General features: G+C 35.1%; 1 protein-coding gene across 1 annotated transcript in view; it reads left to right on the forward strand.

Moving 5' to 3' along the window:
• The window catches only part of LOC123531477 (serine/threonine-protein kinase OSR1-like), a 170,802-nt gene extending 153,259 nt beyond the window's left edge, over positions 1 to 17,543 (forward strand). The window contains exons 16-18 of the mRNA XM_053518113.1: positions 7,368 to 7,434; positions 10,553 to 10,607; positions 11,185 to 17,543. Of these exons, the coding sequence (XP_053374088.1) occupies positions 7,368 to 7,434; positions 10,553 to 10,607; positions 11,185 to 11,262 (200 nt within the window). The 3' untranslated portion in view covers positions 11,263 to 17,543. The remainder of the gene's footprint in view (positions 1 to 7,367; positions 7,435 to 10,552; positions 10,608 to 11,184) is intronic.
• The last annotated feature ends 8,361 nt before the right edge of the window (positions 17,544 to 25,904 follow it).

Raw genomic sequence — 25,904 nt, forward strand, 5'->3', positions numbered from 1 at the left:
CGGTGTCGGCAGCAGCATCACACTTTGGTTAAGTTTTTCATACCAGTCCACATTTTTACAAAGTCTTTTGAGATAAAACTTTGAAACTTTCAACACTTGTGTACCATCACTATGTCCAGTTTTAGGCAAGAGTACATAACTCTTTCAAGTAATTTGGCTGAATTATGGCCCTTTTTAACTTACAAATCTTGGTTAAGTTTTTTGTACCAGTTCACATTTTGTGTAAAGTGTTTGACATATGGCTTTGAAACTTTTATCATAACTCTGTCAACTATTTTGGCTGAATTATGGCCCTTTTTGGACTTGGAAATTGGTACAATTTTTGTACAAGTCCATGTTTTGTTAAAGCTATTTGACATGTGGCTTTGAAACGTTGTACAATTGTTTATCATCATGATTTCCATCTTCAGGCAAGAGTACATAACTCTGTTGACTATTTTGGCTGAACTATGGCCATTTTTGGACTTGGAAATTCGTTCAGTTTTTATACAAGTCCATGTTTTGTCAAAACTATTTGACATGTGGCTTTGAATCTTTGAGCACTTGTTTATCATAATGATTTCCATTTGTAAGCAAGAATACAATAAAAAGTCATAACTCTTTCAACTATTTTGGCTGAATTATGGCCCTTTTTGGACTTGGAAATCAGTTAAGTTTTTCATACCAGTCCATATTTTGCCAAACCTGTTTGTCATATGGCTTTGAAACTCTGGCCACTTGTTTACCATCATGGTCTACATATGTAGGCAAGACTACATAACTAGGACAAGGACTATGACTTTAACTCAGTAATGACCCTTTTTTGACATAGAAGATAGTTAAGTTTCCCATACCATTCCATATTTTGTCTAAACTGTTTGATATAAAGTTTTGAAATTTTGAACACTTGTTTACCATCATGGTCACACATTGCCATATAGTGCAAGACTTATCCAAATCCAGAAATTCAGGTACATTGTTTGTCTTAACTATTCTTTTTCTTTTGTCTGAAAATCTCTGGTAATATTTTGACCCCATACTTCCATCAATTCTTCAAATAGGCGAGCGCGCTGTCAACAGACAGCTCTTGTTTTAGTACAATGTAAGTGTCATGCATTTCATCTGTTTATTAGCCCACCATCATCAGATGGTGGGCTATTAAAATCACTCTGCGTCCGTGGTCCATCCGTCATTCGTCATCCCGTCCGTCCGTCCGTTAACAATTTCTCGTTATCGCATCTCCTCAGAAACTACTGGGGGGATTTTGACCAAACTTTGTCAGAATGATGCATTGATACCCAAGTTGTTTCTCTGAAATCAGACTGGTTCAACAATTTATGAGTGAGTTATGGCCTTGTTATTTCTATAATTTACAAGTTTATTAGAAAATGTAATGTCCAAACACACTAGTTGATATTTTATAGCCTCACATCATCAAAGTGCTATTAAATTCATCTGCGTCCTGGCCATGCCTGTCGTCACCCGTTTTACGACGTCTATAACAATTTGTATCCTTCCAAAACTCACAGGGGATTTGAGACTTTGTCAAATATGTATTGAACCCACATTGTTGTCCCTGAAATCAGATGTTCAATTAACCTTAGGTCAAGTTATGCCGCCCTGGTTGTATGTTTTTTACATAGATTTTTAGGGAAAAATTTGAAAACTTCTTGTCCAAACCACAAGCCTAGGGCTTTGATATTTGTATGAAACATCATCTAGTGGTCCTCTACCAATTGTTCAAATTATTCCCTGGGTCAAATATGGCCCGCCCTGGGGGTCACATGGTTTATATAGACTTATATAGGGAAAAGCTTTGAAAACTCAGTCCAAAACCACAGGTTGGGACTTGATATTTTGAGTGCAGATAAACCTTAATGAGTTTACTTGATTTTGAAACTAGTACCTCTTTCAAATTTCTAGCACCGCCCTGTTAAGGTTTGACCATAGCTATTTTCGGAAAAAATTTGAAAATTTTCTGTGTCCAAACCAAACCGGCTTTGATCAACGATTATTTGGGCATCATCTAGTCGATTCTTAAAATTTTTTACATAGATCCCACTAGTTCAAATAAGCACCGCCCCGTTCACAATGGTGTACATATAGCATAAATGGGAAAAGTAAGATTTAAATGTTCTTTTCATAACAATACAACATTCAAATTGACCACATGAAATTTTGAGTGGCAAATAAACCTTACATAGATTTGAACTATGATTTTGACTAGTGAACCACTTCATTTCTTAACTTAAGCTCAAATTTCGGACCATTTTGCTTATTTTGGTTTCGAATGTAAAATCTGACAGTGATTTTGACCTACATGCATAGTTTTGTGCACTGGAAAAAACTTTGACCTTGATTTTGACCTAGTGACCTACTTCCACATTTTTGAAGGTACAGGCATCAAATTTGGACCATATGCATAGTTTCGTGTTTCAAAATGTAATTTGACATTGATTTTGACCTAGTGACCTACTTTCACATTTCTCAAGCTACAGCCTTCAAATTTGGACCACATGCATAGTTTTGTGTACCGAAAAAAACTTTGACCTTCACATTGACCTAGTGACCTACTTTCACATTTTTGAAGGTACAGGCTTCAAATTTGGACCACAAGCATAGTTTTGTATACTGAAATAAAATTTGACCTTGATTTTGACCTAGTGACCTACTTTTACATTTCTCAAGCTACAGCCTTCAAATATGGACCACTTGCATAGTTTTGTGTACTGAAATGAACTTTGACCTTAAGATTGACCTAGTGACTTACTTTCACATTTTTGAAGGTACAGGCTTCAAATTTGGACCACATGCATAGTTTTGTATTCCGAAGTAAAATTTGATCTTGATTTTGACCTAGTGACCTACTTTTACATTTCTCAAGCTACAGCCTTCAAATTTGGACCACTTGCATAGTTTTGTGTACCGAAATGAACTTTGACCTTAAGATTGACCTAGTGACCTACTTTCACATTTCTGTAGCTACAGGCTTCAAATTTAGACCACATGCATAGGATTGTGTACCGAAACAAACTTTGACCTAGTGACCTACTTTCACATTTTTGAAGGTACAGGCTTCAAATTCGGACCACATGCATAGATTTGTGTTCTGAAGTGAAATTTGACCTTGATTTTGACCTAGTGACCTACTTACACATTTCTCAAGCTACGGCCTTCAAATTTGGACCACTTGCATTGTTTTGTATACCAAATTAAACTTCGACCTTAAGATTGACCTAGTGACCTACTTCCAAATTTCTCAAGCTACAGTTTTCAAACTTGATGCACATGCATAGTTTTGTGTACAAAGAACTTTGTCCTTGAAATTGATCTAGTGACCTGCTTTCACATTTCTCAAGCTACAGCTTTCGAATTTGGACCATATGCACAGTGTTTTGTATGGAAATGAAATTTGACCTTGAGCTAGTAATTAAGTGTTGAAATTTGGAACACTCAAAAATGGCACATTGGTGGGCGCCAAGATCACTCTGTGATCTCTTGTTAATTATCTTCCTTAAATATGATCAAATATTGCGTTGTATTTTTTATTAATTTTTCCTTACCAATTTAAAAATAATATCACTTTAAATCTTTAAAATACAGATATTAGCATTTGAAAGCATTCACCAATGATAGATTTCCAGACATTTTCAAACTTCATAGTGTCTTCATGAATTATATAGAGGATAAAAATTGTTGGTATCGATGTAATATCATGATAATTTCACTCATGAACACCAAAAGTTGTTATTTTCACTCGTGGCTGCGCCCCTCGTGAAAATATCACTTTTGGTGCCCACTCGGTGAAATTATAACGTGATATTACACCGAAACCAACAATTTTTCTGTTTATTTTATGTCTAAAACTCTACTTTTGTTGTGTTTATTTCAATAAAATGTCGAAATTTGCGGGAAACTTTATCAGGAAGCATCGCAAAGATGACATCATTTTAATAACATCATCGTCATATTGTTTCCGGCTTTCAGTACGCTCGGTAAACTTTTTGACGTTAATCCGGGTATCAGGTTTGATAATTTTCACTGAGTGGCCAGTGAGTTTATCAGGATATAATTCACCGTTATTTTTCGATAAACCACCGAAAAAAATAAAATAAATTATATATAGCCATGGTTTATGTGTGGAGCTTTACTGTTACAGTCTGTGAAATGTGTGGCGCTGTACTGGTTCAGTCTGTGAAATGTGTGGATCTTTACTGTTACAGTCTGTGATATGTGTGGCGTTTTACTGTTGCAGTCTGTGAAATGTGTGGAGGTTTACTGTTACAGTCTGTGAAATGTGTGGAGGGTTACTGTTACAGTCAGTGAAATGTGTGGCGCCGTACTGTTACAGTCTGTGAAATGTGTGGAGCGTTACTGTTACAGACAGTGAAATGTGTGGAGCTTTACTGTTACAGTCTGTGAAATGTGTGGCGCTGTACAGGTTCAGTCTGTGAAATGTGTGGAGCTTTACTGTTACAGTCTGTAAAATGTATGGAGCTTTACTGTTACTGTCTGTGAAATGTGTGGCGCTGTACTGTTACAGTCTGTGAAATGTGTGGCACTGTACTGTTACACTCTGTGAAATGTTGGAGCTTTATTGTTACACTCTATGAAATGTCTGGGGCTTTACTGTTACAGTCTGTGAAATGTTTGGAGCTTTACTGTTACAGTCTGTGAAATGTGTGGAGCTTTACTGTTACAGTCTGTGAAATATATAATATGGAGCTTTAATGTTACAGTCTGGGAAATGTGTGGAAGTTAACTGTTCCAGTCTGTAAAATGTGTGGAGCTTTACTATTACACTCAGTGAAATGTATGGAGCTTTACTGTTACAGTCTTTAAATTGTGTGGAGCTTTACTGTTACAGTCTGTGAATGTGTGGAGGTTTACTGTTCCAGTCTGTAAAATGTGTGGAGCTTTACTATTACACTCAGTGAAATGTATGGAGCTTTACTGTTACAGTCTGTAAATTGTGTTGAGCTTTACTGTTACAGTCTGTGAATGTGTGGAGGTTTACTGTTCCAGTCTGTAAAATGTGTGGAACTTTACTATTACAGTCAGAGAAATGTAAGGAGCTTTACTGTTACAGTCTGTAAATTGTGTGGAGCTTTACTGTTACAGTCTGTGAATGTGTGGAGGTTTACTGTTCCAGTCTGTAAAATGTGTGGAGCTTTACTATTACACTCAGTGAAATGTATGGAGCTTTACTGTTACAGTCTGTAAATTGTGTGGAGGTTTACTGTTCCAGTCTGTAAAATGTGTGGAGCTTTACTATTACACTCAGTGAAATGTATGGAGCTTTACTGTTACAGTCTGTGAATGTGTGGAGGTTTACTGTTCCAGTCTGTAAAATGTGTGGAACTTTACTATTACAGTCAGAGAAATGTAAGGAGCTTTACTGTTACAGTCTGTAAATTGTGTGGAGCTTTACTGTTACAGTCTGTGAATGTGTGAAGGTTTACTGTTCCAGTCTGTAAAATGTGTGGAGCTTTACTGTTCCAGTCTGTAAAATGTGTTGAGCTTTACTATTACACTCAGTGAAATGTATGGAGCTTTACTGTTACAGTCTGTAAATTTTGTGGAGGTTTACTATTCTAGTCTGTAAAATGTATGGAGCTTTACTATTACACTAAGTGAAATGTATGGAGCTTTTCTGTTACAGTCTGTAAATTGTGTGGAGCTTTACTATTACAGTCAGAAAAATGTATGGAGCTTTACTGTTACAGTCTGTAAATTGTGTGGAGCTTTACTGTTACAGCGTATAACTGTTCAGTCGTGAAATGTGTGGAGCTTTACTGTTACAGTTGTAATTGACAATTATGTGAATGTGAGCTTTACTGTTACAGTCTGTAAATTGTGTGGAGACTTTTACTGTTAAATGTCTAATTACATAGTGATGTGGAGCTTTACTGTTACAGTCTGTAAATTGTGTGGAGCTTTACTTTACAGTCGTAAATGTGGAGCTTATGTAAGTCTGTAAATTGTGTGGAGCTTTACTGTTACAGTCGGTGAAATGTGTGAAACTTTACTGTTACAGTCTGTAAAATGTGTGGAGCTTTACTATTACAGTCAGTGAAATGTAAGGAGCTTTACTGTTACAGTCTGTAAATTGTGTGGAGCTTTACTGTTACAGTCAGTGAAATGTGTGGAGCTTTACTGTTACAGTCTGTGAAATGTGTGGAAGTTTACTGTTACAGTCTGTGAAATGTTTGCAGCTTTACTGTTACAATCTGTGAAATGTGTTGAAGTGTTACAGTCTGTAAAATGTTTGCAGCTTTACTGTTACAGTCTGTGAAATGTGTGGAGGTTTACTGTAACAGTCTGTGCAATTGTGAAGCTTTACTGTTACAGTCTGTGAAATGTGTGGAAGTTTACTGTTGCAGTCTGTGAAATGTGTGTTGGGTTACTGTTACAGTCTGTAAAATGTGTGAAGCTTTACTGTTACAGTCTGTAAAATGTGTGGAAGTTTACTGTTGCAGTCTGTGAAATGTGTGTTGGGTTACTATTACAGTCTGTTAAAAGTGTGAAGCTTTACTGTTACAGTCTGTGAAATGTGTGGAAGTTTACTGTTGCAGTCTGTGAAATGTGTGTTGGGTTACTGTTACAGTCTGTTAAAAGTGTGAAGCTTTACTATTACAGTCTGTTAAAGGTGTGAAGCTTTACTATTACAGTCTGTTAAAAGTGTGAAGCTTTACTATTACAGTCTGTTAAAAGTGTGAAGCCTTACTATTACAGTCTGTTAAAAGTGTGAAGCTTTACTATTACAGTCTGTGAAATGTGTGAAGCTTTACTACTACAGTCTGTTAAAAGTGTGAAGCTTTACTATTACAGTCTGTGAAATGTGTGAAGCTTTACTATGACAGTCTGTGAAATGTATGGAGGTTCAGTGTTACAGTCTGTGAAATGTGTGTTGGGTTACCGTACAGTCTGTTAAATGTGTGGAGCTTTACTATTACAGTCTGTTAAAAGTGTGAAGCTTTACTATTACAGTCTGTGAAATGTGTGAAGCTTTACTATTACAGTCTGTTAAAAGTGTGAAGCTTTACTATTACAGTCTGTGAAATGTGTGAAGCTTTACTATTACAGTCTGTGAAATGTGTGAAGCTTTACTATTACAGTCTGTTAAAAGTGTGAAGCTTTACTATTACAGTCTGTGAAATGTGTGGAGCTTTACTATTACAGTCTGTGAAATGTGTGAAGCTTTACTATTACAGTCTGTGAAATGTGTGAAGCTTTACTATTACAGTCTGTGAAATGGGTAGAGTTTACTTTTATTGCCTACAAAATATTCAGAAATGTGTTTACGTTACTATTGATGGGTTAATACTGATATGTGCTCTTGAACTTACATAAACTTGTTGATTTCAAGGTCATTATTTCTTTTTCAGTTGCAGCCAACTTGCAGAAAAGTCTTGATAACAGAATGCTGAAAAGCCTTTGCTTAAGTAAGCTTTAGTAAGTGAATAATAATAATAACCACTTTATTTATTGAGGCAACGTAATTTGGCAAGCCCAATCTTCCAAGTGAGCCTCAAAAGTATGTACAATATTAACAAGTATAATGACAAGATGTATAGATCTTCTACAGTAGACAAAATAAAATATGATAAAAGATATCTAGAATTGCATGTTAATGTGACAATCTAAGCATATGTAATATTACTGTTATGTCTCCCACCACACAGTGGTGAGGGAGACATATTGATTTACTCCTGTCTGTCAGTCTGTCTGTCTGTCACAAAGCTTGTCCGCACTAAGTCGAACATTTCTCATCCGATCTTCACCAAACTTGAACACTAGATGCGCACGGGCAACATGTTGAGTCCATCAGCTGTCAAAAGGACTGGGAGTTGCACACGACACTCTGTCTCATTGAGGCAATCATTTATGCCAAATATAAAAAAGATTGCAAAAAGTTACAATATAAGTTATTTGTAGTAACAACAAAGGGAAGTAAATCTTTGAAAAAAAAAAAAATATTCAAGTCCACATAAAAATCCTTACCAGTAGAGATAGGTCAGGGGGCCTCCGTGGCCGAGTGGTTAAGGTCGCTGACTTCAAATCACTTGCCCCTCATCGATGTGGGTTTGAGCCTCACTCGGGGTGTTGAATTCTTCATGTGAGGAAGCCATCCAGCTGGCTTACGGAAGGTCGATGGTTCAACCCAGGTGCCCGCTTGTGATGAAATAATGCACAGATGGGCACCTGGGATCTTCCTCCACCATTAAAGCTGGAAAGTCGCCATATGACCTATCATGTGTCGGTGCGACGTTAAATCCAAAAAAAAAAAAAAAAAAAAAAAAAAATAAAGAGAGATAGGTCAAAATACACCTCAAAATTGGATGTAACATGCCATGTTGTACTACAGAAAAGTGGTCTTGATTTTTCCCTATGACCAGTAATAAAAAAAGTTACAATATAAGCTATTTATAGTAACAACAAAGGGAAGTAATTCTAGACTTTGTCTCATGATGGTGAACAATTGTACCAAGTTACATCAAAATCCCTCTATGCATAAAAAAGAAATGCTCCGGACAATGTCATTCTTGTATCTGACCTTTGACCTCTATGTGTGACCTTGACCTTAGACCTAGGGTCCTGGTTCTTGCGCATGACACTCCGTCTCATGGTGGTGAACATTTGTGCCAATTTACATCAAAATCCCTCCATGCATGAAGAAGAAATGCTCCGGAAAAAGTTGTCATTCTTGTATCCTTTGACCTCTAAGTGTGACCTTGACCTTAGACCTAGGGACCTGATTCTTGCGCATGACGCTCCGTCTCATGATGGTGAACAATTGCGCCAAGTTACATCAAAATCCCTCCATGCATGAAGAAGAAATGCTCTGGACAAAGTCATTATTGAATTTGACCTTTGACCTCTAAGTGTGACCTTGACCTTTGAGATAGGAACCTGGAGTTTGTGCATGACACGCCGTCTCACTGAGGTTTACATTCGTGCCAAATATAAAAAAGATTGCTCCATGCATGTCGAAGTTATGGTCAGGACAAACAAATCCGGACGGACGCACGCACATATACCGAACAGCTATTTGGACAACTATGTCTTTGCTTCCGCAAGCGGGCTCGACAGAAATGTGTTTGCCAATAAGTGATCAGCCAAGTTCGATAACTAGCCAAATCGGCCCAGGCATTTCGGAATTATGGCCCTTGAATTACCAAAAAATGCTCAGATTTCTTGCACATTTTTCACATCAAAAGGACTCCTATTCTACTTTTAAATGTGGTACAGGGGTCCTTTTGGTGTTAAAAAAGCGCATGCGCATGTGCTCTAAGTAAACAGTATATAAAGACTGACTTACTATTTAGATGATTAGGCAGTTGTGGGAGACATGCCCTTTTCTCAAAAGCATCTCTAGTTCTTACTCCAGTTCGTCAAAAAGGATCTTTTGAACTGTTCAAGAGTTCCAGATTGGTCCAGAGTATTCAAGGGATTTTCTGTACAGTTCTAAATTTAGTTTCAGTAGTTCAAGACATTTATTCCATTCTGATCTTAAATTAATGTAAGGATTTCTTATAATGCAGAATTTCATCCAGTTCAGTTCTTTGAATAAATCATCAGATGGAAAATCAAAACTTTAATCAAGGATGATTCTGGCTGCTCTTTTTAATTTTGTAATTCAAAGTTTTGTAAAGTGGGGTAAGATAAATATGCATTATAGAAACGTTTTCTCTGGGGAATATCAAGGTAGCATTGACTTTGTTGTAAAAGATAAAGTAAGAAATTGCATTTCTTATTTGCATCACAAGAGTTATAAATATATTTATAAATTTTCCTATGTTTTGTGTCTGCCCATACAGATTTTTAGTTCAGTTACATGAACCAAAGGTTCAGGGTGAGCTATTAGTATGGGTAGATGGTCCTGCATCCATCATCCTTTGTCAATCATCCATTGTCCATAATTTAAATAAACATCCTCTCAGAAACTACTGGTCACAGGAGGTGTTTTGGAGGTGTATTCCTGCCAAATGTTGAGAACATTTTTGTGTCCCCAAAAATTGTTGGGATGGAGGCACTTGCCCTTGTCTGTCCATACATCTGTCTATCCATCCGAATTTGTGCGTAAGCATGTGAAGTTGTGCACCAAGGGTTTTGTTTGAGATAACTTAGTCAAAAATATGCAGATAGTGATTAAAAGTCTGTGTTGCATATATCTCAAATATATTTCACCTAGAGCCTTAAAACCATATTATTAGCTCATCTGATTTTTTGAAAAAAATGATGAGTTATTGTCATCACTTGAGCGGTTGTCGGCGTCGGCGTCGGCGTTGCCTGGTTAAGTTTTATGTTTAGGTCAGCTTTTCTCCTAAACTATCAAAGCTATTCTTTTGAAACTTGGAATACTGTTCCATCATAACTACCCTGATGAAGAAACATAACATCTTTTTGCAAGATTTATGGCCCCTTTTTACATTTGAATTAAAGTTTTGTTAAGTTTTATGTTATAGAAACTTTTCTCCTGGAATATCAAGCTACATTGCTTTGGAAAAGTAGGAAAATTGTTCATCATATGCAGACTGTCATCAGAAGCAGTAACTATATTTTTTTCCAGTTTATTGTCCCCATTTTTGGTTAGAAAACAAAGGTTCTTGGGTGAAGTTTATATGGTAGGTTCATCTTTTTTCAATCATCATATGCTAATTTATAAACACCTTCAGAAACTATGGTTCACCATGTATTGAGCTGTATACAAGAACAAATGTTGAGCTTTTTTGCAAAATTTATAGGCCCTTTTGGACTGTCAAAATTATCAAAATTTCTAGTTGGTTTTCAAGTTTTATGTTTAGTAACTTGTCTAAAACTATCAAAGGATTAAGTCTGTGTTGAAACTCAACATTTTCACCACTAAGCTTAAACCTATTATAAAGCAACATAATGCACCCAAGTTTTTTAGCAAACTGCCCCTTGATTGAAAATCATTTTCTTGTTGAGTCCTTATGTTGTTCATCAATTTTCTATGAACACAAGAGCCAATTGCATTTAACAACTTGCAACATTTCGCATCAAGTGACACTGTCCTTGAAACCATAATTCTATCCGCTTATGGGATAGAGATGGCCCTTTAAGAACTATGAAACATCAGAAGCTAGGCGAAAATTCCTATTGTGCATAAAATAAAATCAAAATGCAGAAATGCTCTTGATTATAAATGCACTAGAAACCAAGCTGTGTTTTTCTTTTCAGAATTCTGGTTGTGCACAAAATGAAGCACCATGTGATAAGTCATTGATAGGATTTGCTCAGCTCACAATTAACGACTGACACCAGTATTTATCATGTACTCAGTGCAGCTAACAGTGATAATCCCAGCTCGATTCAGTGAGTCATAGAAGATGTAGAAGAAATTCACAACAGAATTCTTTGAAAACATGAATAGCTACCGAAATTTTATGGAAAGGGTTTGATAAAGAAAGAATACTCAACAATATGCATACTTTGCCTTTTATGTGAACAGAACTCAGTACCACAGTATATATAAAACTTTGTTGCTGTATTTTAATAATTTCAAATGTTCATGTTGAATTACTTTTGGCTTAAACAATGCATATTTAAATACTAATATATTTGGAAGAATGTACCCATAGATGGTAAAGAAATAAGTAGCCTGAGACATGCAGTTTAATCCACCTACTCTGTAACACAGTTTTACTTGAATTAATGCTTTATTTTACAAGAAACAGTGGCAGTAGGATGTTATTACTTCTTTGAAATATATCTAAGAATGCCAATTTTTTTAACTGCAGTTTCAAAAAATTATTTGTTATGAGAATTTTTGCTTGGAAATGTTACGTTTTCTGCTAATAAAGAGGTCCTTAAAATATTATGACTGTCTGTCAACAAAGAAAGCCAGAATTAAAGTTTTTGAAAAAATTGGTGTACAAAATTGCCAAAATTTTCAATGGAAAAAATATCCAGCCAGAATGTTGTTTGATGATAAATTTAAAAGATATTTTGAAAATTTAACAAAAATCATTTTACTACAGGAATTACCAAATTTGGCATACATTTTAGAGGTGTCTCCTTTACTATAGCAAACTTTAGTAAGGCAAAGAATTCAGGGACACTGTTAAGCAGGGCTCCAGAAATTTTGAAAACTCAGTCGGTCCAAAACAAAATCACGACATTGTCGGTACCCCACCCACCGTATTATGCATTATGCATATACTTGTAAAATGTGACAGAGTAAAGAAATTAATATGTCATGCATTTAAAATGATTTACTGGTTACCGCGAGTTACCATACAATGCATACAATGAAAACGGTCATTCAGTGTTATATTTGATCGCTACTTTGTTTAAATTTTTATGTTTTTCTGAGAAAATACTTGCAAGGATAAAATTGCCGATGCATTGTTTTCTTGGCACCGTGTTTTTACCTAAATAGTCTAAAAGCCAACGCAACCGGTACCGTATACACAGCAGGAACTTTGTGATGTTTCCTCATTATTTGACAGATATTTACAAAATACAATGCATCAAAGAGATTTACTCAACATTGTCTCTGTCAAACACCCTCAGTGTATTTTAGAGTACTCTGCCACGGACCAAATGTGAAGGTTATGTGAACGTGGAGATCGAATTTCCCATGCGTAGGGTACCAAAAGGTCACGTGGGTCGGCCGTCCTAATCATGGTACCAATCAATCTACATGGATATTTCATTTCACTGGCGTAGTACTTCAGTAAGCAACTATGTTTTGTAAACTTATATATTCTTTTCTGCTGTAACAATTTTTTTTTTTTTTTTGGAACACGTTTTTTTAAGACGATAAACTGGCCGGTCCGCCACTCCTATTTTCTTTATCATTCGGGTTTGCCAGTCCATTTTTTTGTACAGTCTGGTTGCAAAGACGATTTTCTGTACTTGTTTCAGCCGGACTGAAATTAATCATGTAATTTTTACAAACCAAGTAATTAGAAAAAATATTTATATTAGTTTCCTGTGTGATATCTCATTAAATGCAATGACCATTTGTTTTTTTGCCCATCTTCACACAGCCTTTTGAAACAAAACAACCCATCGGCTAATGATGACAATCAGAACGTTTGACACATTTATTGATTATCTGAGGGTGCTATCAACAATTCTCTGCTTGGCAGTTGATAGTGTATTGAGATTTCAGACCGAAATTTATACTTTTCCATTTTTATCGGACTGATGTTTTCGTTTTTTCACTTCATGAATTGGTCTGAAAAGTAAAAAATCGGTCCAAAACCAACAAACCGGTAAATTTCCGGAGCCCTGCTGTTAAGTTTAATTTTATACCATATATTGCTAAGGTACAGCTGAAAAGCAATAACAGGCATTGAAACCTGAGTCGAGAGATACAAGCTTTTGTTGTGGGCTTACTTTGCAAATATGTGGCTGTGTTTGTGGTGCTCTGTGCTTCCGAGAAATCTACCCTTACCTTTTATCTTTAGCATGTCAAAAACTTGATAAATGAGTGGGGAGGGGACAGTAAAACAGACAGTACATATCTATTTGGTATGTGCAGATATATATATATATATATATATAATATGATTATTATAACAGTAATATGATGTGGGAAGTTGTATTTTGTCAAGCTACTGTTAAAATGACCCTTTAATTATATACTTCCATGCACAAAAATGTGTTTTAAACAAAACATACTAACATTACGAATAGGAACAGTTTCATTTTATATGCCTTGGAAATGTCATATCATTCTTGTTCACATTGATTACTGCCCTTCTTTTACAGGTAAGATTTATTGCTCCAAAAGAGTAATAAAATGTTTGAAATATATAGAAAAATTATGTTATTGTAAGTAGTTTGCAATTTTATTTTAAAAGGGTTGTTGTCATTTAATTTATAGCTTTTTCAAAAAAAAAAAATATAGGACTGGGTCATGAGGTCATGAATATTAGGAAACAAGCCCAGACAAACAAATGTTAAAGGATTGCATTCTAACAGTTACTAAAGGAAAGTTGTTTTCTGTCGGATCATATTTTTATTTATTTGAAATACAAGCCACGTCCTTTACAGACTTTATGTTGGTATAATTAATCGTATAGTAAAAGTGATTATATTTAAGACAACAGATTTATTGTTAAAAAGTCATCAAGTTTATTAGTTATTAATTGGACTGTTTTTATCTGCATACATGTTTTATAATGTTATTATTGTTTCTTGTAAATATATTCTCGTATACAAAATAAGGTGTTTGGTGTTCTAATCAGGAATTAAAAAATGCATAGTAGGTGAAGTATATTAATTTGTAAGTAATGTATACATCAAAGAATGTGTGTTGGGTGCTCTAAATTGTAATTTGCTTGTATATTTACATGTTTATATTCATTTAAATATTTCTTAGGAATGATCTTGACAGATACAGATATTAAATGTAGTTATATAGCATCTAAGACATTTTTTCTAACTAGAACACTGTAAAACAAATGAATAATAGATGACAATCACAACATGTATACTCATTTTAGTTGCTGCTATTTCTTTTAAAAGAGTAATTTGATATAATAAGGTTGAGGAAAGTTCATTATTACATCATGCTTTATTATACACCCCAAGGGACGTATTGTGTTATGAGACCGGTGTGCGTCTTGTCTGTCCATCTGTTAGCAATCTCGTGTCCGCTGTGTAAATTTTGAACCCTTTGAAAGTTTTCTAAGAAACTTGACACAAATGTTTACCACATTGAGACGACATGCAGAGCGCATGTTTTGGATGGCTCGCTTCAAGGTCAAGGTTACACTTAGGGGTCAAAGGTCATATGACTTTGTTTCGTTTCCACTCTGAAACTCTTGAACTGCTTGAAGGATTTTTAAAAAACTTGGCACAAATGTTCACAACATCGGGATGACATACAGAGAGCATGTTTCGGATGGCTGGCTTCAAGGTCAAGGTCACATTTAGGGGTCAAAGGTCATACCTTTGGGCGTATATTGCTCTGCATTGTGGTGCTCTTGTTTAATATAATGCAGTGTGTTATGCTTAATCATGTATGTGCTTGAAATAGGATACACTAGTAGAATACACAAGTATTGTTTGATTTTTAAATGAATTAGAGTATGCAAGTATTGTAAGAATTTAAAATGTGTTATTTTACACCTAATGTTCAAGAGTGATATTAGAACACATTCTGTTACACTTAATATACATGTATCACATGAACTTAGAACGCATTTGGTTACACTTAAAACACATGATTGTGTCACATGAACATAGAATGTGTTTGGCCACACTTAAGGTATTAGATCACTAATAGTAATGTTTACAAAATGGCCTTTGCTTGGTATATTCTGAAAGGTAACCGTGTTTTGCACTATTTTGCAATTTTTAAACAACTTTTACCATGCCGTTTTTTATAAATTTTGTATAACTTATGGTATCTCCTCAAGCTCAAGTAGAGACAAATTTCAAAGTGATAGCCACTATCCAAAACGTTTGCAGAGAACTCATTTTACCATTAATTTTAATAAAAAAACATCAAACTATTGGTAAACAGTTATAAAATACAAAATAGAAATGTCAGTATCATTTTTTCTATGGTGCCTCAGGTAAACGGATTTAATGAGACAGAATTCATACTTCAACATTGAAAAAATAAGGCCGAATGCTGTGTTTCTGTTTTGAATTTTGCTTACTCCATTTAAAAATAACCTTAGGGCAGACGTAAAACCTACCTAAATTTCTTCCACAATATATAATCTAAGAGTGAAAGCAATATAGAGAACTTTCACCGCGTGTAACTCAATATTTTTAAAGATGTGTAACTCTACCCCTTCTGTTTAAGTAGTAAATTCACCTTTAACACCAAGAAATTGCTTATAAGATTCATCTTTTTCCATTTTTGTACAAGAAATCAATGATAAGTCTTGAAAGAAGTAAAAACTTACTAGAAAAAAAAGGGGGGCGGGGAAATTGGTCCCAGTAGGGCTTGAACCTACGCCCCACTAAGAATTGCAGTAAAAGTATGTTTATGGTAGGAATTGAATACATGAACTTGGAATGCATTTGGTTATATTAATAAACATATATCACTTGAACTAAGAATGTGTTTAGTCACACATAGGGATATTTCTGACAGTTGTTACTGCGCATCCTATTGTACAGTGGTCAGTCCGTTACTTGCAAATTATTTTCTATGTTAAATAGAAAGTTGAATAATTTTCAGACGGTATTGGATACAATGTTAATAAAAAAAACTTAAATTGAATGTGATTTAGTCGGTAAAAAATGAAATGGTTGGTTTCTATCTTAAGGAAAAGGTGGGTCACTGTAGTAAGAAGTACTTAAAAAAAATATAACAAAAAATGGATTTCCTGAAAACTTCAGAAATACAACTGTTAGACATTTTTGCATGAAACGTGATATATACATAGGAGGGCATTATGAAGAAGTTTTTCTTGTTAACTGTGGTTACTATGGCAGCAAGTACTTAAAAATATGACAAAATTTGGATCCAGTGAAAACTTAAAAAATATAAGGAAAATTTCATTTCATTTCGCCATTAAGAGAATTACTACTTTGATACGCTATTTACATTGTACGTCATATATATTTATACATTTGTTAAAGCTAGATCTCAAACAGCTACCAGTAAGGGACACTTGTTTCAGGCACTAAAACACCTACCATTGTACTAGACTGGCAATTTTATGTTGTGGTCACAAAGAAACAAACATGCTTTATGCAGAATATAAAGTGTATGTTTTTTAATCATTAGAATATAATTAATTTAAATTTTCCCTGTAATGTTACAAGGTACAATACTATTGCAACTGTTTGGTCCATGTTTTCTGTATCAAAGTTTCTCCTGGATTTCTCTTTAAATGTAAGACTATATGATACATGTACATTATACAACAGTCTTAAAACTCTGATGGTGGTGAAAGGAACTTTAAAATGTTCAGAACATCTTGATTAGTATTGAATTTATGATAAAACTTTGATAGGATATTTTCCATTTTGGACACCAGAAGGTTTTAAAACTGCAGTTTTGACTTCATTGGGTAAGGGATAGTTTTTGTAATCACAGAGGGAACATTTTTATGTAAAAGTTCCATGTTATATCTGAATCATGAATTTTAACTGCATGTAAACAATCTGTATTCTTCTGCTTTTATAGGAATTAATTTTGCAGCAGATGTTTATTGAAAGGCATTCTTCAGCAAGTACATGTATTGTTATTGTTGCATGGCATATTTCATGTACATTAGGGAGGGCCCTAGGTAATGTTGGAAAACGTTGGCCCAACCCATTTGTATGTATTTGTTTAAAAAATGTGACATATGCATATACAATAAAATATGATCAAACTAAACTATTCATGCAAGGTTTCTACCTAGAATTTATTAGACAGAAAAGAAAATTCAACTTATTTCACTAGTTTATAGTCTATGGATATGTACAAAACAATTTTGATATTAATCTCAAAAGTACATTTGGGATATACAGTGTGGTGTTATTTATTTTCTATTTATTGTTAAATTAGCGAAGACCAAATGTTCCAATAAATTGTTGTCACATTTTGCATAGAAATAAAAAAAGTGGAAAATTCACCAGATATTGTCGAGTATATATTAGTAGCTAATAATTGAGCACAAATACCATGTCTGAAACTCACCGAGCACATAACATACCTTTTGAACAGAACTGTTTGACATGAACTGCTGAATGTAGGTGATTCAGTCTGTGTTGCTTCAGGGACACACAGATATTCAACGGCAGTTGGACTTGTCAATACCAGGACTCTGAACTAAACGTACAGTCTACAGGTTTCTGTGGTGTTACCTGAACTGAAGGCACAGTCTGAGTATTGAAAAACTTGTTTCTGTGGTGTTACCTGAACTGAAGGCACAGTCTGAGTATTAAAAAACTTGTTTCTGTGGTGTAACCTGAACTGAAGGCACAGTCTGAGTATTGAAAAACAATCAATTGATTGATGAAATAGTAGTACTGACTTTCATCATATTGCTCAAATATTTGTTATCCCCCGCTGAAGGCGGAGGGATATAGTTTTGGCGTTGTCCGTCCGTCCTTCCTTCTGGAGCCATATCTAGGAAGTGATTGGGAATATTTAAATAAAACTTCATATACATCGTTTACCACTTTGGGCTTATGCGGCCCATCAAGTTTCAGTCAGATTGCCTAAGTAACACCAGAGTACTATAAATATGGCAATTTCTGCTTCATAACTTGTGATATATTTGACCTAGAACTATGTCACTTTAAACTGAATTTAGATCACCATAATGTGGTAGTGCACACACAGTTTCGTCAAGATCTCTTTTGTAACCAGACATATTGCCCTTTGTTTAAAAATCCACATATTTGTACATAACAAACTAGCCAGTTGGTAGAATTTCATTAAACTTCTTTCATTTTTTTCCATTTATTGTAAACATGTTATCCACACCTGGTCACTGCCACGGCCTTGGTCACACCCCTTCCCCCCCCCCCCCCCCCCCCCCCCCCCCCCCCAAAAAAATTATTTTTTTTCTTCATTCCTTATTTAAAAATTTTTCAAATGTTCCATGAATTTTTATCAACTTGCAAAGTTGTACCCTTCCCCCATCTGGCTCCTCCACCCAGTCACCCCAATCATGCAGCATCCCTCCCCCCAACATTTTTAGCTCACCTGAGCACGAAGTGCTTAAGGTGAGCTTTTGTGATCGCCCTGTGTCCGTCCGTTCATTCGTCGTCAACAATTTGACTGTTAACACTCTAGAGGTCACAATTTTGACCTAATCTTAATGAAACTTGGTCAGAATGTTACCCTCAATAAAATCTTGGAAGAGTTCGATATTGGGTCATCTGGGGTCAAAAAGTAGGTCACCAGGTCAAATCAAAGGAAAAGCTTGTTAACACTCTGGAGGTCACAATTTTGGCCCAGTCTTAATGAAACTTGGTCAGAATGTTACCCTGAATAAAATCTTGGATGAGTTCGATATTGGGTCATCTGGGGTCAAAAACTAGGTCACCAGGTCAGATCAAAGGAAAAGCTTGTTAACACTGTAGAGGTCACATTTAAGACTATATCTTCATGAAACTTGGTCAGAATGTTAATCTTGATGATCTCAAGGTCCAGTTTGAATCTGGGTCATGTAGGGTCAAAAACTAGGTCACTAGGTCAAATCAAGGGAAAAGCTAGTTAACACTCTAGAGGCCACATTTATGACCATATCTTAATGAAACTTGGTCACAATGTTAATCTTGATGATCCATAGGTCAAGTTCAAATCTGGGTCAGGTGGGGTCAATTCCTGAGACATAAAAAACACCAAAAATACTATTTTAAACAGATTTGAACATTTTTCGATGTCACATAATTGCATTACTTGTTAAAATTGACTTCATAATGTATCTCGTACAACAGTAGCAGCAGCAGTAAATTACTGCTGTTACTGCTCTACTACAAACTTAATGCTGGTCACCTTTCCTTATATATTCCAAAATGAATATACACTGCTTTTTCTACATGTTTTGATATTTCCATATATATAAACTTATCATGTGTGTTTCTAAATAAGAAATCAACGTAGTATGTATGACAGACATGTCAAAATGTGTCATTCGACTCTAAAGGGCAAGATATGCTGGACAATAAGTTAATTTTATATGAATGCCATCCTCAAAGCCTTTCATAACGCTGAAAGAATTTTCAAAACCGGACTACTGAAAAGGTATGGCAGTTTGAATTTTAAATAATGGTCATGAAGGCATCCATTTTAGTGTGTTTATGACGCCATTTACATTTACACTGTGGAAACGGACATCAGATATAGCTCAGAAAGTGTAAACAAAAATGCGCGGTTTTTCTTTACCAGAGGTAAGATCTTGCTGTATTAACGCTTATCTACTGCACACTTGGCCATAGCTTTCGCAGAAGCGGTGGTTCCAACGCCGCAGCGGTGGAGGATTCGCCGCAGGAGCGGTGGATAAATATGGCCGGCTGACTATCATCGCTAAGTTTTCCCATATTTTTTCACGTTTGACTGAAAACAACCAGTGAGACAGGAGCCCACATTTGTACTCTTCCAGCCACAAACACTTGTTCAGTGCAATTCTTTGTAAACACATTTGTGTACAGTTTGACGAGGGACTGCTGTTTTTTGTAGAATTTCCATCAAAAATGGTAAAATTTTGTACAAAGCGAGCCTTAGCAAGTTTGCATCAAATCTTAAATATGATCGGTGAATTTTCATTGCAGGCATACACAATAATTAACCAAAAATGATTCCAATGCAGTGTGCGGTGGGTACAACTGCAACGCATTACAGTGTATCTTGTTTCTTTAATGTTCGTTATGTACTTTTAACTTAACTAAACAAAAATTTACTCGTGATTTTGATTGGGGTAGATCCATAAAATCACTTTTACATTAGACAGCAATAGAAACTGAATGTTTAGTTATAATATACTATTGCACTTCCGTTCTGTTGAATACCTACACGAAAAAGTTTGCGTAATGTCTTGAACCATAATTATGTTACTAAATCTACTGCCAAGAAATAACACCATGTTCTTCGTATAAAATACACCTCAATTATGATTGTTTATATGAACGCATAAAATATTTTTAAACTTTATTTTCCCTAAATATATACAAAATATTAACTGACAATATCGATTGTTTGATTAAATGCTGACCACGTTGGACTTTTACATCATGTAACATACCAAAAGATAAAAAGGTAAGGGTTAGATTTCCCGAAAGCACGGAACACCTCAAACACAGCCACAGAGCCATTGCATCGCAAAGTAGGCCCACAACAAAAAGGTGCTGTAGCAGAAAAATATTGTAGGCGGGTTGCCTCAAATATCCAACAAGTGCATTTTAATTATATGAAAAATACAGAAAAAGTGTGTGGAGGGTGGGGGGGTGTTAAGGGGTAGATAAAATTGACGGATTTAATACTTGACTAGCACACCATAACAAAATGCCATTGAGCAGCTGCACGCTGGTTATTCGGGTACCTACTCTAGTGAGTGATACCGCCCTCGTGTGATTTATGTACATGTAGGTTGTTAAAAGTATATAAAAACAATGCCAACGTATGACACATATTTAAGAGTGTTGACATTTTAAAGACAGGTTCGTCCGAGGCAATGCTTTAATTCACACTGGTGAAAATATCAGTCTTCAATAAGATTGATATGACTATAAAATTTGAAGAAATGTAGCGAAATTTATGTATTTTGATGTTTTGAGACGTATTTTTCTTTGTTCAAAGTTGAGAAAACTGAATTTGCCACTCTCCTTGGTAGAACTATACATACTCAACTACAAAACGTTTGGATCACATACCTGCAAGTTATTTTTGTTGATAAAATTTCAATTATATGCATCCTGTTGCTGTTTTTGATGGTACCTCTGACGATGGATGAAAATAAACAAAGATACCTACCCGTTTGCACATGGATACCATCCTCGTTATGTCAATGAACATTTTTTAAAAAAAAACGCAGCGATTGCTTCCGCATACGGTACACTAAATAAACGCAACTGAAGGTAATTGCTTTGAGGATCTGGAAATAAGAACTGGAAATGTGAAACCCGACCTTTAGTGGATCTGTTTAATTAGAGTTCTAACTTTAAAGAATGGGAGTAAACCGTGTTAGCAGTATTTCACCAATATTAAATCTTCCCTCACACCCACCCTGTATTCTACGCATTCTATCATCTTGCCTTCTTAATGTTCTTCTTTTTCTCCTTCAGTCACATTATGAAAACGACCAAACTTGTCGCACACCGAGCAAAAGTGCTATGTCAAGACCTTCTTTTTCTTCCTAAAAGGGAAATTGGACCCCTCTGGGCATGTATTCGTTTAGGGAGAGGCTCCGGCTTCATAAATCTGCCTTTTATCGTATCTTGTAATATTCGCCTCTGTTTATAGGCGCACCCTCCATTAAGGTAGTGCTAATTACGCGACCTGTTTACAAGTGCATACAATATACACTACTGTGTAAATGTCTTACAGGTGACTGACTGAAGAAACAGAAGCAGATATGGAAGTCTAGGTGTCAGATTCTGTCTCTTTTTAGTGTTTGTTCACACTCCTCACAGCGGTTGTAAACATTAAATGTATGTCAAGGGAGGAAATCTGTGAGATTCAAGATTTCAAGATTTTATTTATAACTATGCCCATACGGCATCAGCATTATAATAACAACAAATTTAAAAAAAAAACAAAAACAAAAAACACTAATAAATAAAATAAAACAGTAGTTTTACGGTCATAATAGATCTTGATACAAATATTTTGTAAGCTTAAAAAATAGAAGATGGTGTACATTTAGATTAACCAGGTTGAAAAACATTGTTTTAACTGGCCAGCAAGTAACTGCCAGTGACAAAAACCTATCCCTACCTAATTTGAAGTATTTTCTCTACAAACAATGCTAACTTAAAAAAGGAGAGTACTATTGCGGAAATACACTGGTGAAAGTACTGACTGATTCAACCAGAATTCAGCAAATCCAAGTTGTTCTAAAGATTCTTTTACATATGAAATCCAAGAACAATAATTTACATTTTGCTGATGGAGTCTATACATGAACCTGTAAAGTATACAGTTTATCTTTTCTTGTTTACCACTTAATAAATTGTACACCAGTAGTTCAATATTCTGTTTCTAATTATAATATCTATTGGTAATATCCCAAGCTCACCAAAAACCATGACATAAGGTGTTGACTTTTTAACCTTCAGTAATGTTTTTAAAAATTTAAGCTGAAAACTTTTAACAGTGCTAACATCACCACATACCCATACCTCTGATCCATACAATATTATTGGTTGAACCACAGACTCAAATAAATGTAACTGTAAATCAATACTAAGCTTCAACACGCCATGTACCCGGATAATCCTAACTCTGTTCAGCAACCCTAACTCAGTGCCAACATGGCTGACAGAAAGACGATGTATGTAGTTAATTTCCTCGTCTTTTTTCATGTTTTTATGTGAGTATGCAATGTTAACTTAAAACTTTTGATAGTCATAATATCCTGTATTGATAACATGTTTTGTGTACTAAATATTTCAATCGAAATGTCACATTATGTGGCTGGAATTCATTAAAATGTACTCAAAAAAGTCTTCAAAATGAACATGTTTTATGTTTCTAACTGTTTTAAAGTACCAGAAATTGAAGTAAGACCTTACTTATTAAATGTATTAGTTCCATAAATATCTCTTTGACAATGTTTAACAGTATCAAAGTTTGAAATTGATTTTTATAGCTTAAAATTTGTATTGATTATGAGGTGGGTTTAAATTTGCGGATAATTCCTAACTGGTATAGGAAACAGTGCTGGATAAATACAAACTTAGAACGGATAAACACCTAACCAAACGAAAACGGCTGTTCGTCTGTGCTTTTTTTATGGACTTTTGATGCTCGAAGTTCTTTGATCTACCCGCCCCTGCAGGGATGTGGGATTCCTATGTCCAACTTATCCGACTCGTGATTTATTTTTTTTTGCCGGCGGACAAGTGCATTTTTCATTCTGTGTGTCCACGGACAAGCATACTTTTTCAGGTATAAAATGAGAAAACATAAAATATCATTTAGATTGTGTGTTGCTTCAAGTGTATGGAGGTGATAAAGATAATGGGTTCTTTGACTAGGTCTCGCGCACACTGTAACTCGGTGACTATGATAAAATATCAGAGAAGATTTAGATACAAGAAGATTTATTTAACGTCGGATAAGTATAAACATATAACACTAGCTTAAAGCTATTTTCCGGCAAACACATGTAAATAAGCTCGACATAAAAAATCAGCTGTAATAAAAATGCAAATATGTTAAAGCACATCAAAGCAAATAAAGCATCTGGCTCTAAGTAGATAAGAAACAAATCACAAATTATCACATACATGTACAGCGCATTAAAACAAAATAGCACATAGGTACTAGCAAGTAAAAGGAAAAAATTATTTATCACATACAGATTTAGCACATTTAAAGCAACATAAAAAAAGATTAGCTGACACTACACAAAAATAAGAAGAGTCACATTTTACAACTTGCATTAAAAAAAACATAAAAGAAGAAATCATATACATGCTAAAGGGAACATAAGAACTACTTAAAGTAGATGAAGAAAAATATTTGCATCATTAGCATATAGCATTCTGTAACTAAAACTAAAAACGGAAAACAAGGGTTACACACAGAGAACTAAAAGGACATTTAAAGACATCAGAAACGTAAACAACTTTAAAAAAGTATTATGACAAGTTTGTAAGTAGAATTCCAACTGTTGAGACAATAAGTCACTGTCAAAGGAAATATTTGAGCCAGTAGTCAGCCAAATTAAAATCAAAAGCACACAGAGATCGCAAAGTGACTAAAACAAGTCGGAACGTTTTAAGAGTCTTTCTCTGAATTCATCTGGCTTTGCACCATTGCGTGGGCAGTGTTTCAGGCATGACCTCAAAAGATCCCGAACACTGCTTACGCGATTTCAGACTTTTATAAACGTTAAAAGGCAAATATTTCAACAGCTTATTTTTTACCACAGTTACTGTGATATGCTTTTCTTATCATTGTCCTAAATAAAGAACTCGATCTCCAGTCTATTTGCGCTTTCATGAAGGTATGATATTACAAATCATAGCAAGTGAAATTTGACTATGGACAAGTGGATTTTTAAGTTCCGTGGACAAGTGAAAAATGTAAGGATACCCACACCCCTTTCCCGTCAGTCCATCCATCACTCCCCCACCCCACCCCACCACACCACACACACACACTTACACACTTTTCTTCCCTATTTACCGTCTGAAAAATATCATATTTAATAATTAATCATAAGAGAGAGAGAGACGGGGGGGGGGGGGGGGGGAGAGAGGGGGTTGGGGACTATAGAACTTCGAACATCGGTGGTATTAAATAATTTCTTATATAAATATAATAATTTTGACTTTTATACTGAGTAATTTTTGAGGGTTTATCCAGATTTTTCCAAACATTGCTATTTGCATAATATTAAAATTATGAAAAAATATTTGACTGTAGTGGGCATACATATAACATCTTGTAAAATTAATGACAAATTAATTAATGAAGATTTTTATCCTTACATTTTTCACTTGTCCACGGAACTTAAACCGACAATACCGCTTATAAAGTAATGTTTACAATAATCACAACATGTACATGTCAACTCATTCGTTTCTATAGAATACTAGTCAGTTAGGTGTTTGTCCGTCACGCAATTTCGTGTAAGTTAGGTTTTTATCCATTCCTCATGTAAACTGAGTTCGGTTTTTATCAACTCAAAGTTAGGTTTTTATCCTTTTTCTCGCTGTCAGTACATTTGAACATGTATTGTGTCAACATGTAGTGGGTTAACAACATAGTGTAAACGGGCCTATAAAGCAGTATATCTTTGCTTTCAAACAACAAAACACTCGAGGCATCAAAAGCATAGAAGTATTTTTAAAGATTTTTTGTAAAAGTTTTCATTGAAAAAGTTGCCTTGTTCGTCGTTTTTCCACCTGAAAACACAAGGGTTGATATATTTAACATGATGCATTTTGAAATAAATATACACTTGATCAATGGAGAGGGATATAACAACAGGAACATTCCTTTATACATCGTAATTACACAGAAAACAAAGTTGTATCGGCTTTACATCCGCCATGTTGGCACTGAGTTAGGGTCGCTGAACAGAGTTAAGATTATCCGGGTACATGGCGTGTTCAACTTCCTACATTTTTTTCAACAGAGCATACACACGCCATGTACCCGGATAATCCTAACTCTGTTCAGCAACCCTAACTCAGTGCCAACATGGCTGACAGAAAGACGATGTATGTAGTTAATTTCCTCGTCTTTTTTCATGTTTTTATGTGAGTATGCAATGTTAGCTTAAAACTTTTGATAGTCATATTGATAACATGTT

The sequence above is a fragment of the Mercenaria mercenaria genome, chromosome 11, assembly GCF_021730395.1.
Source record: "Mercenaria mercenaria strain notata chromosome 11, MADL_Memer_1, whole genome shotgun sequence".
Lineage (NCBI taxonomy): Eukaryota > Metazoa > Mollusca > Bivalvia > Venerida > Veneridae > Mercenaria > Mercenaria mercenaria.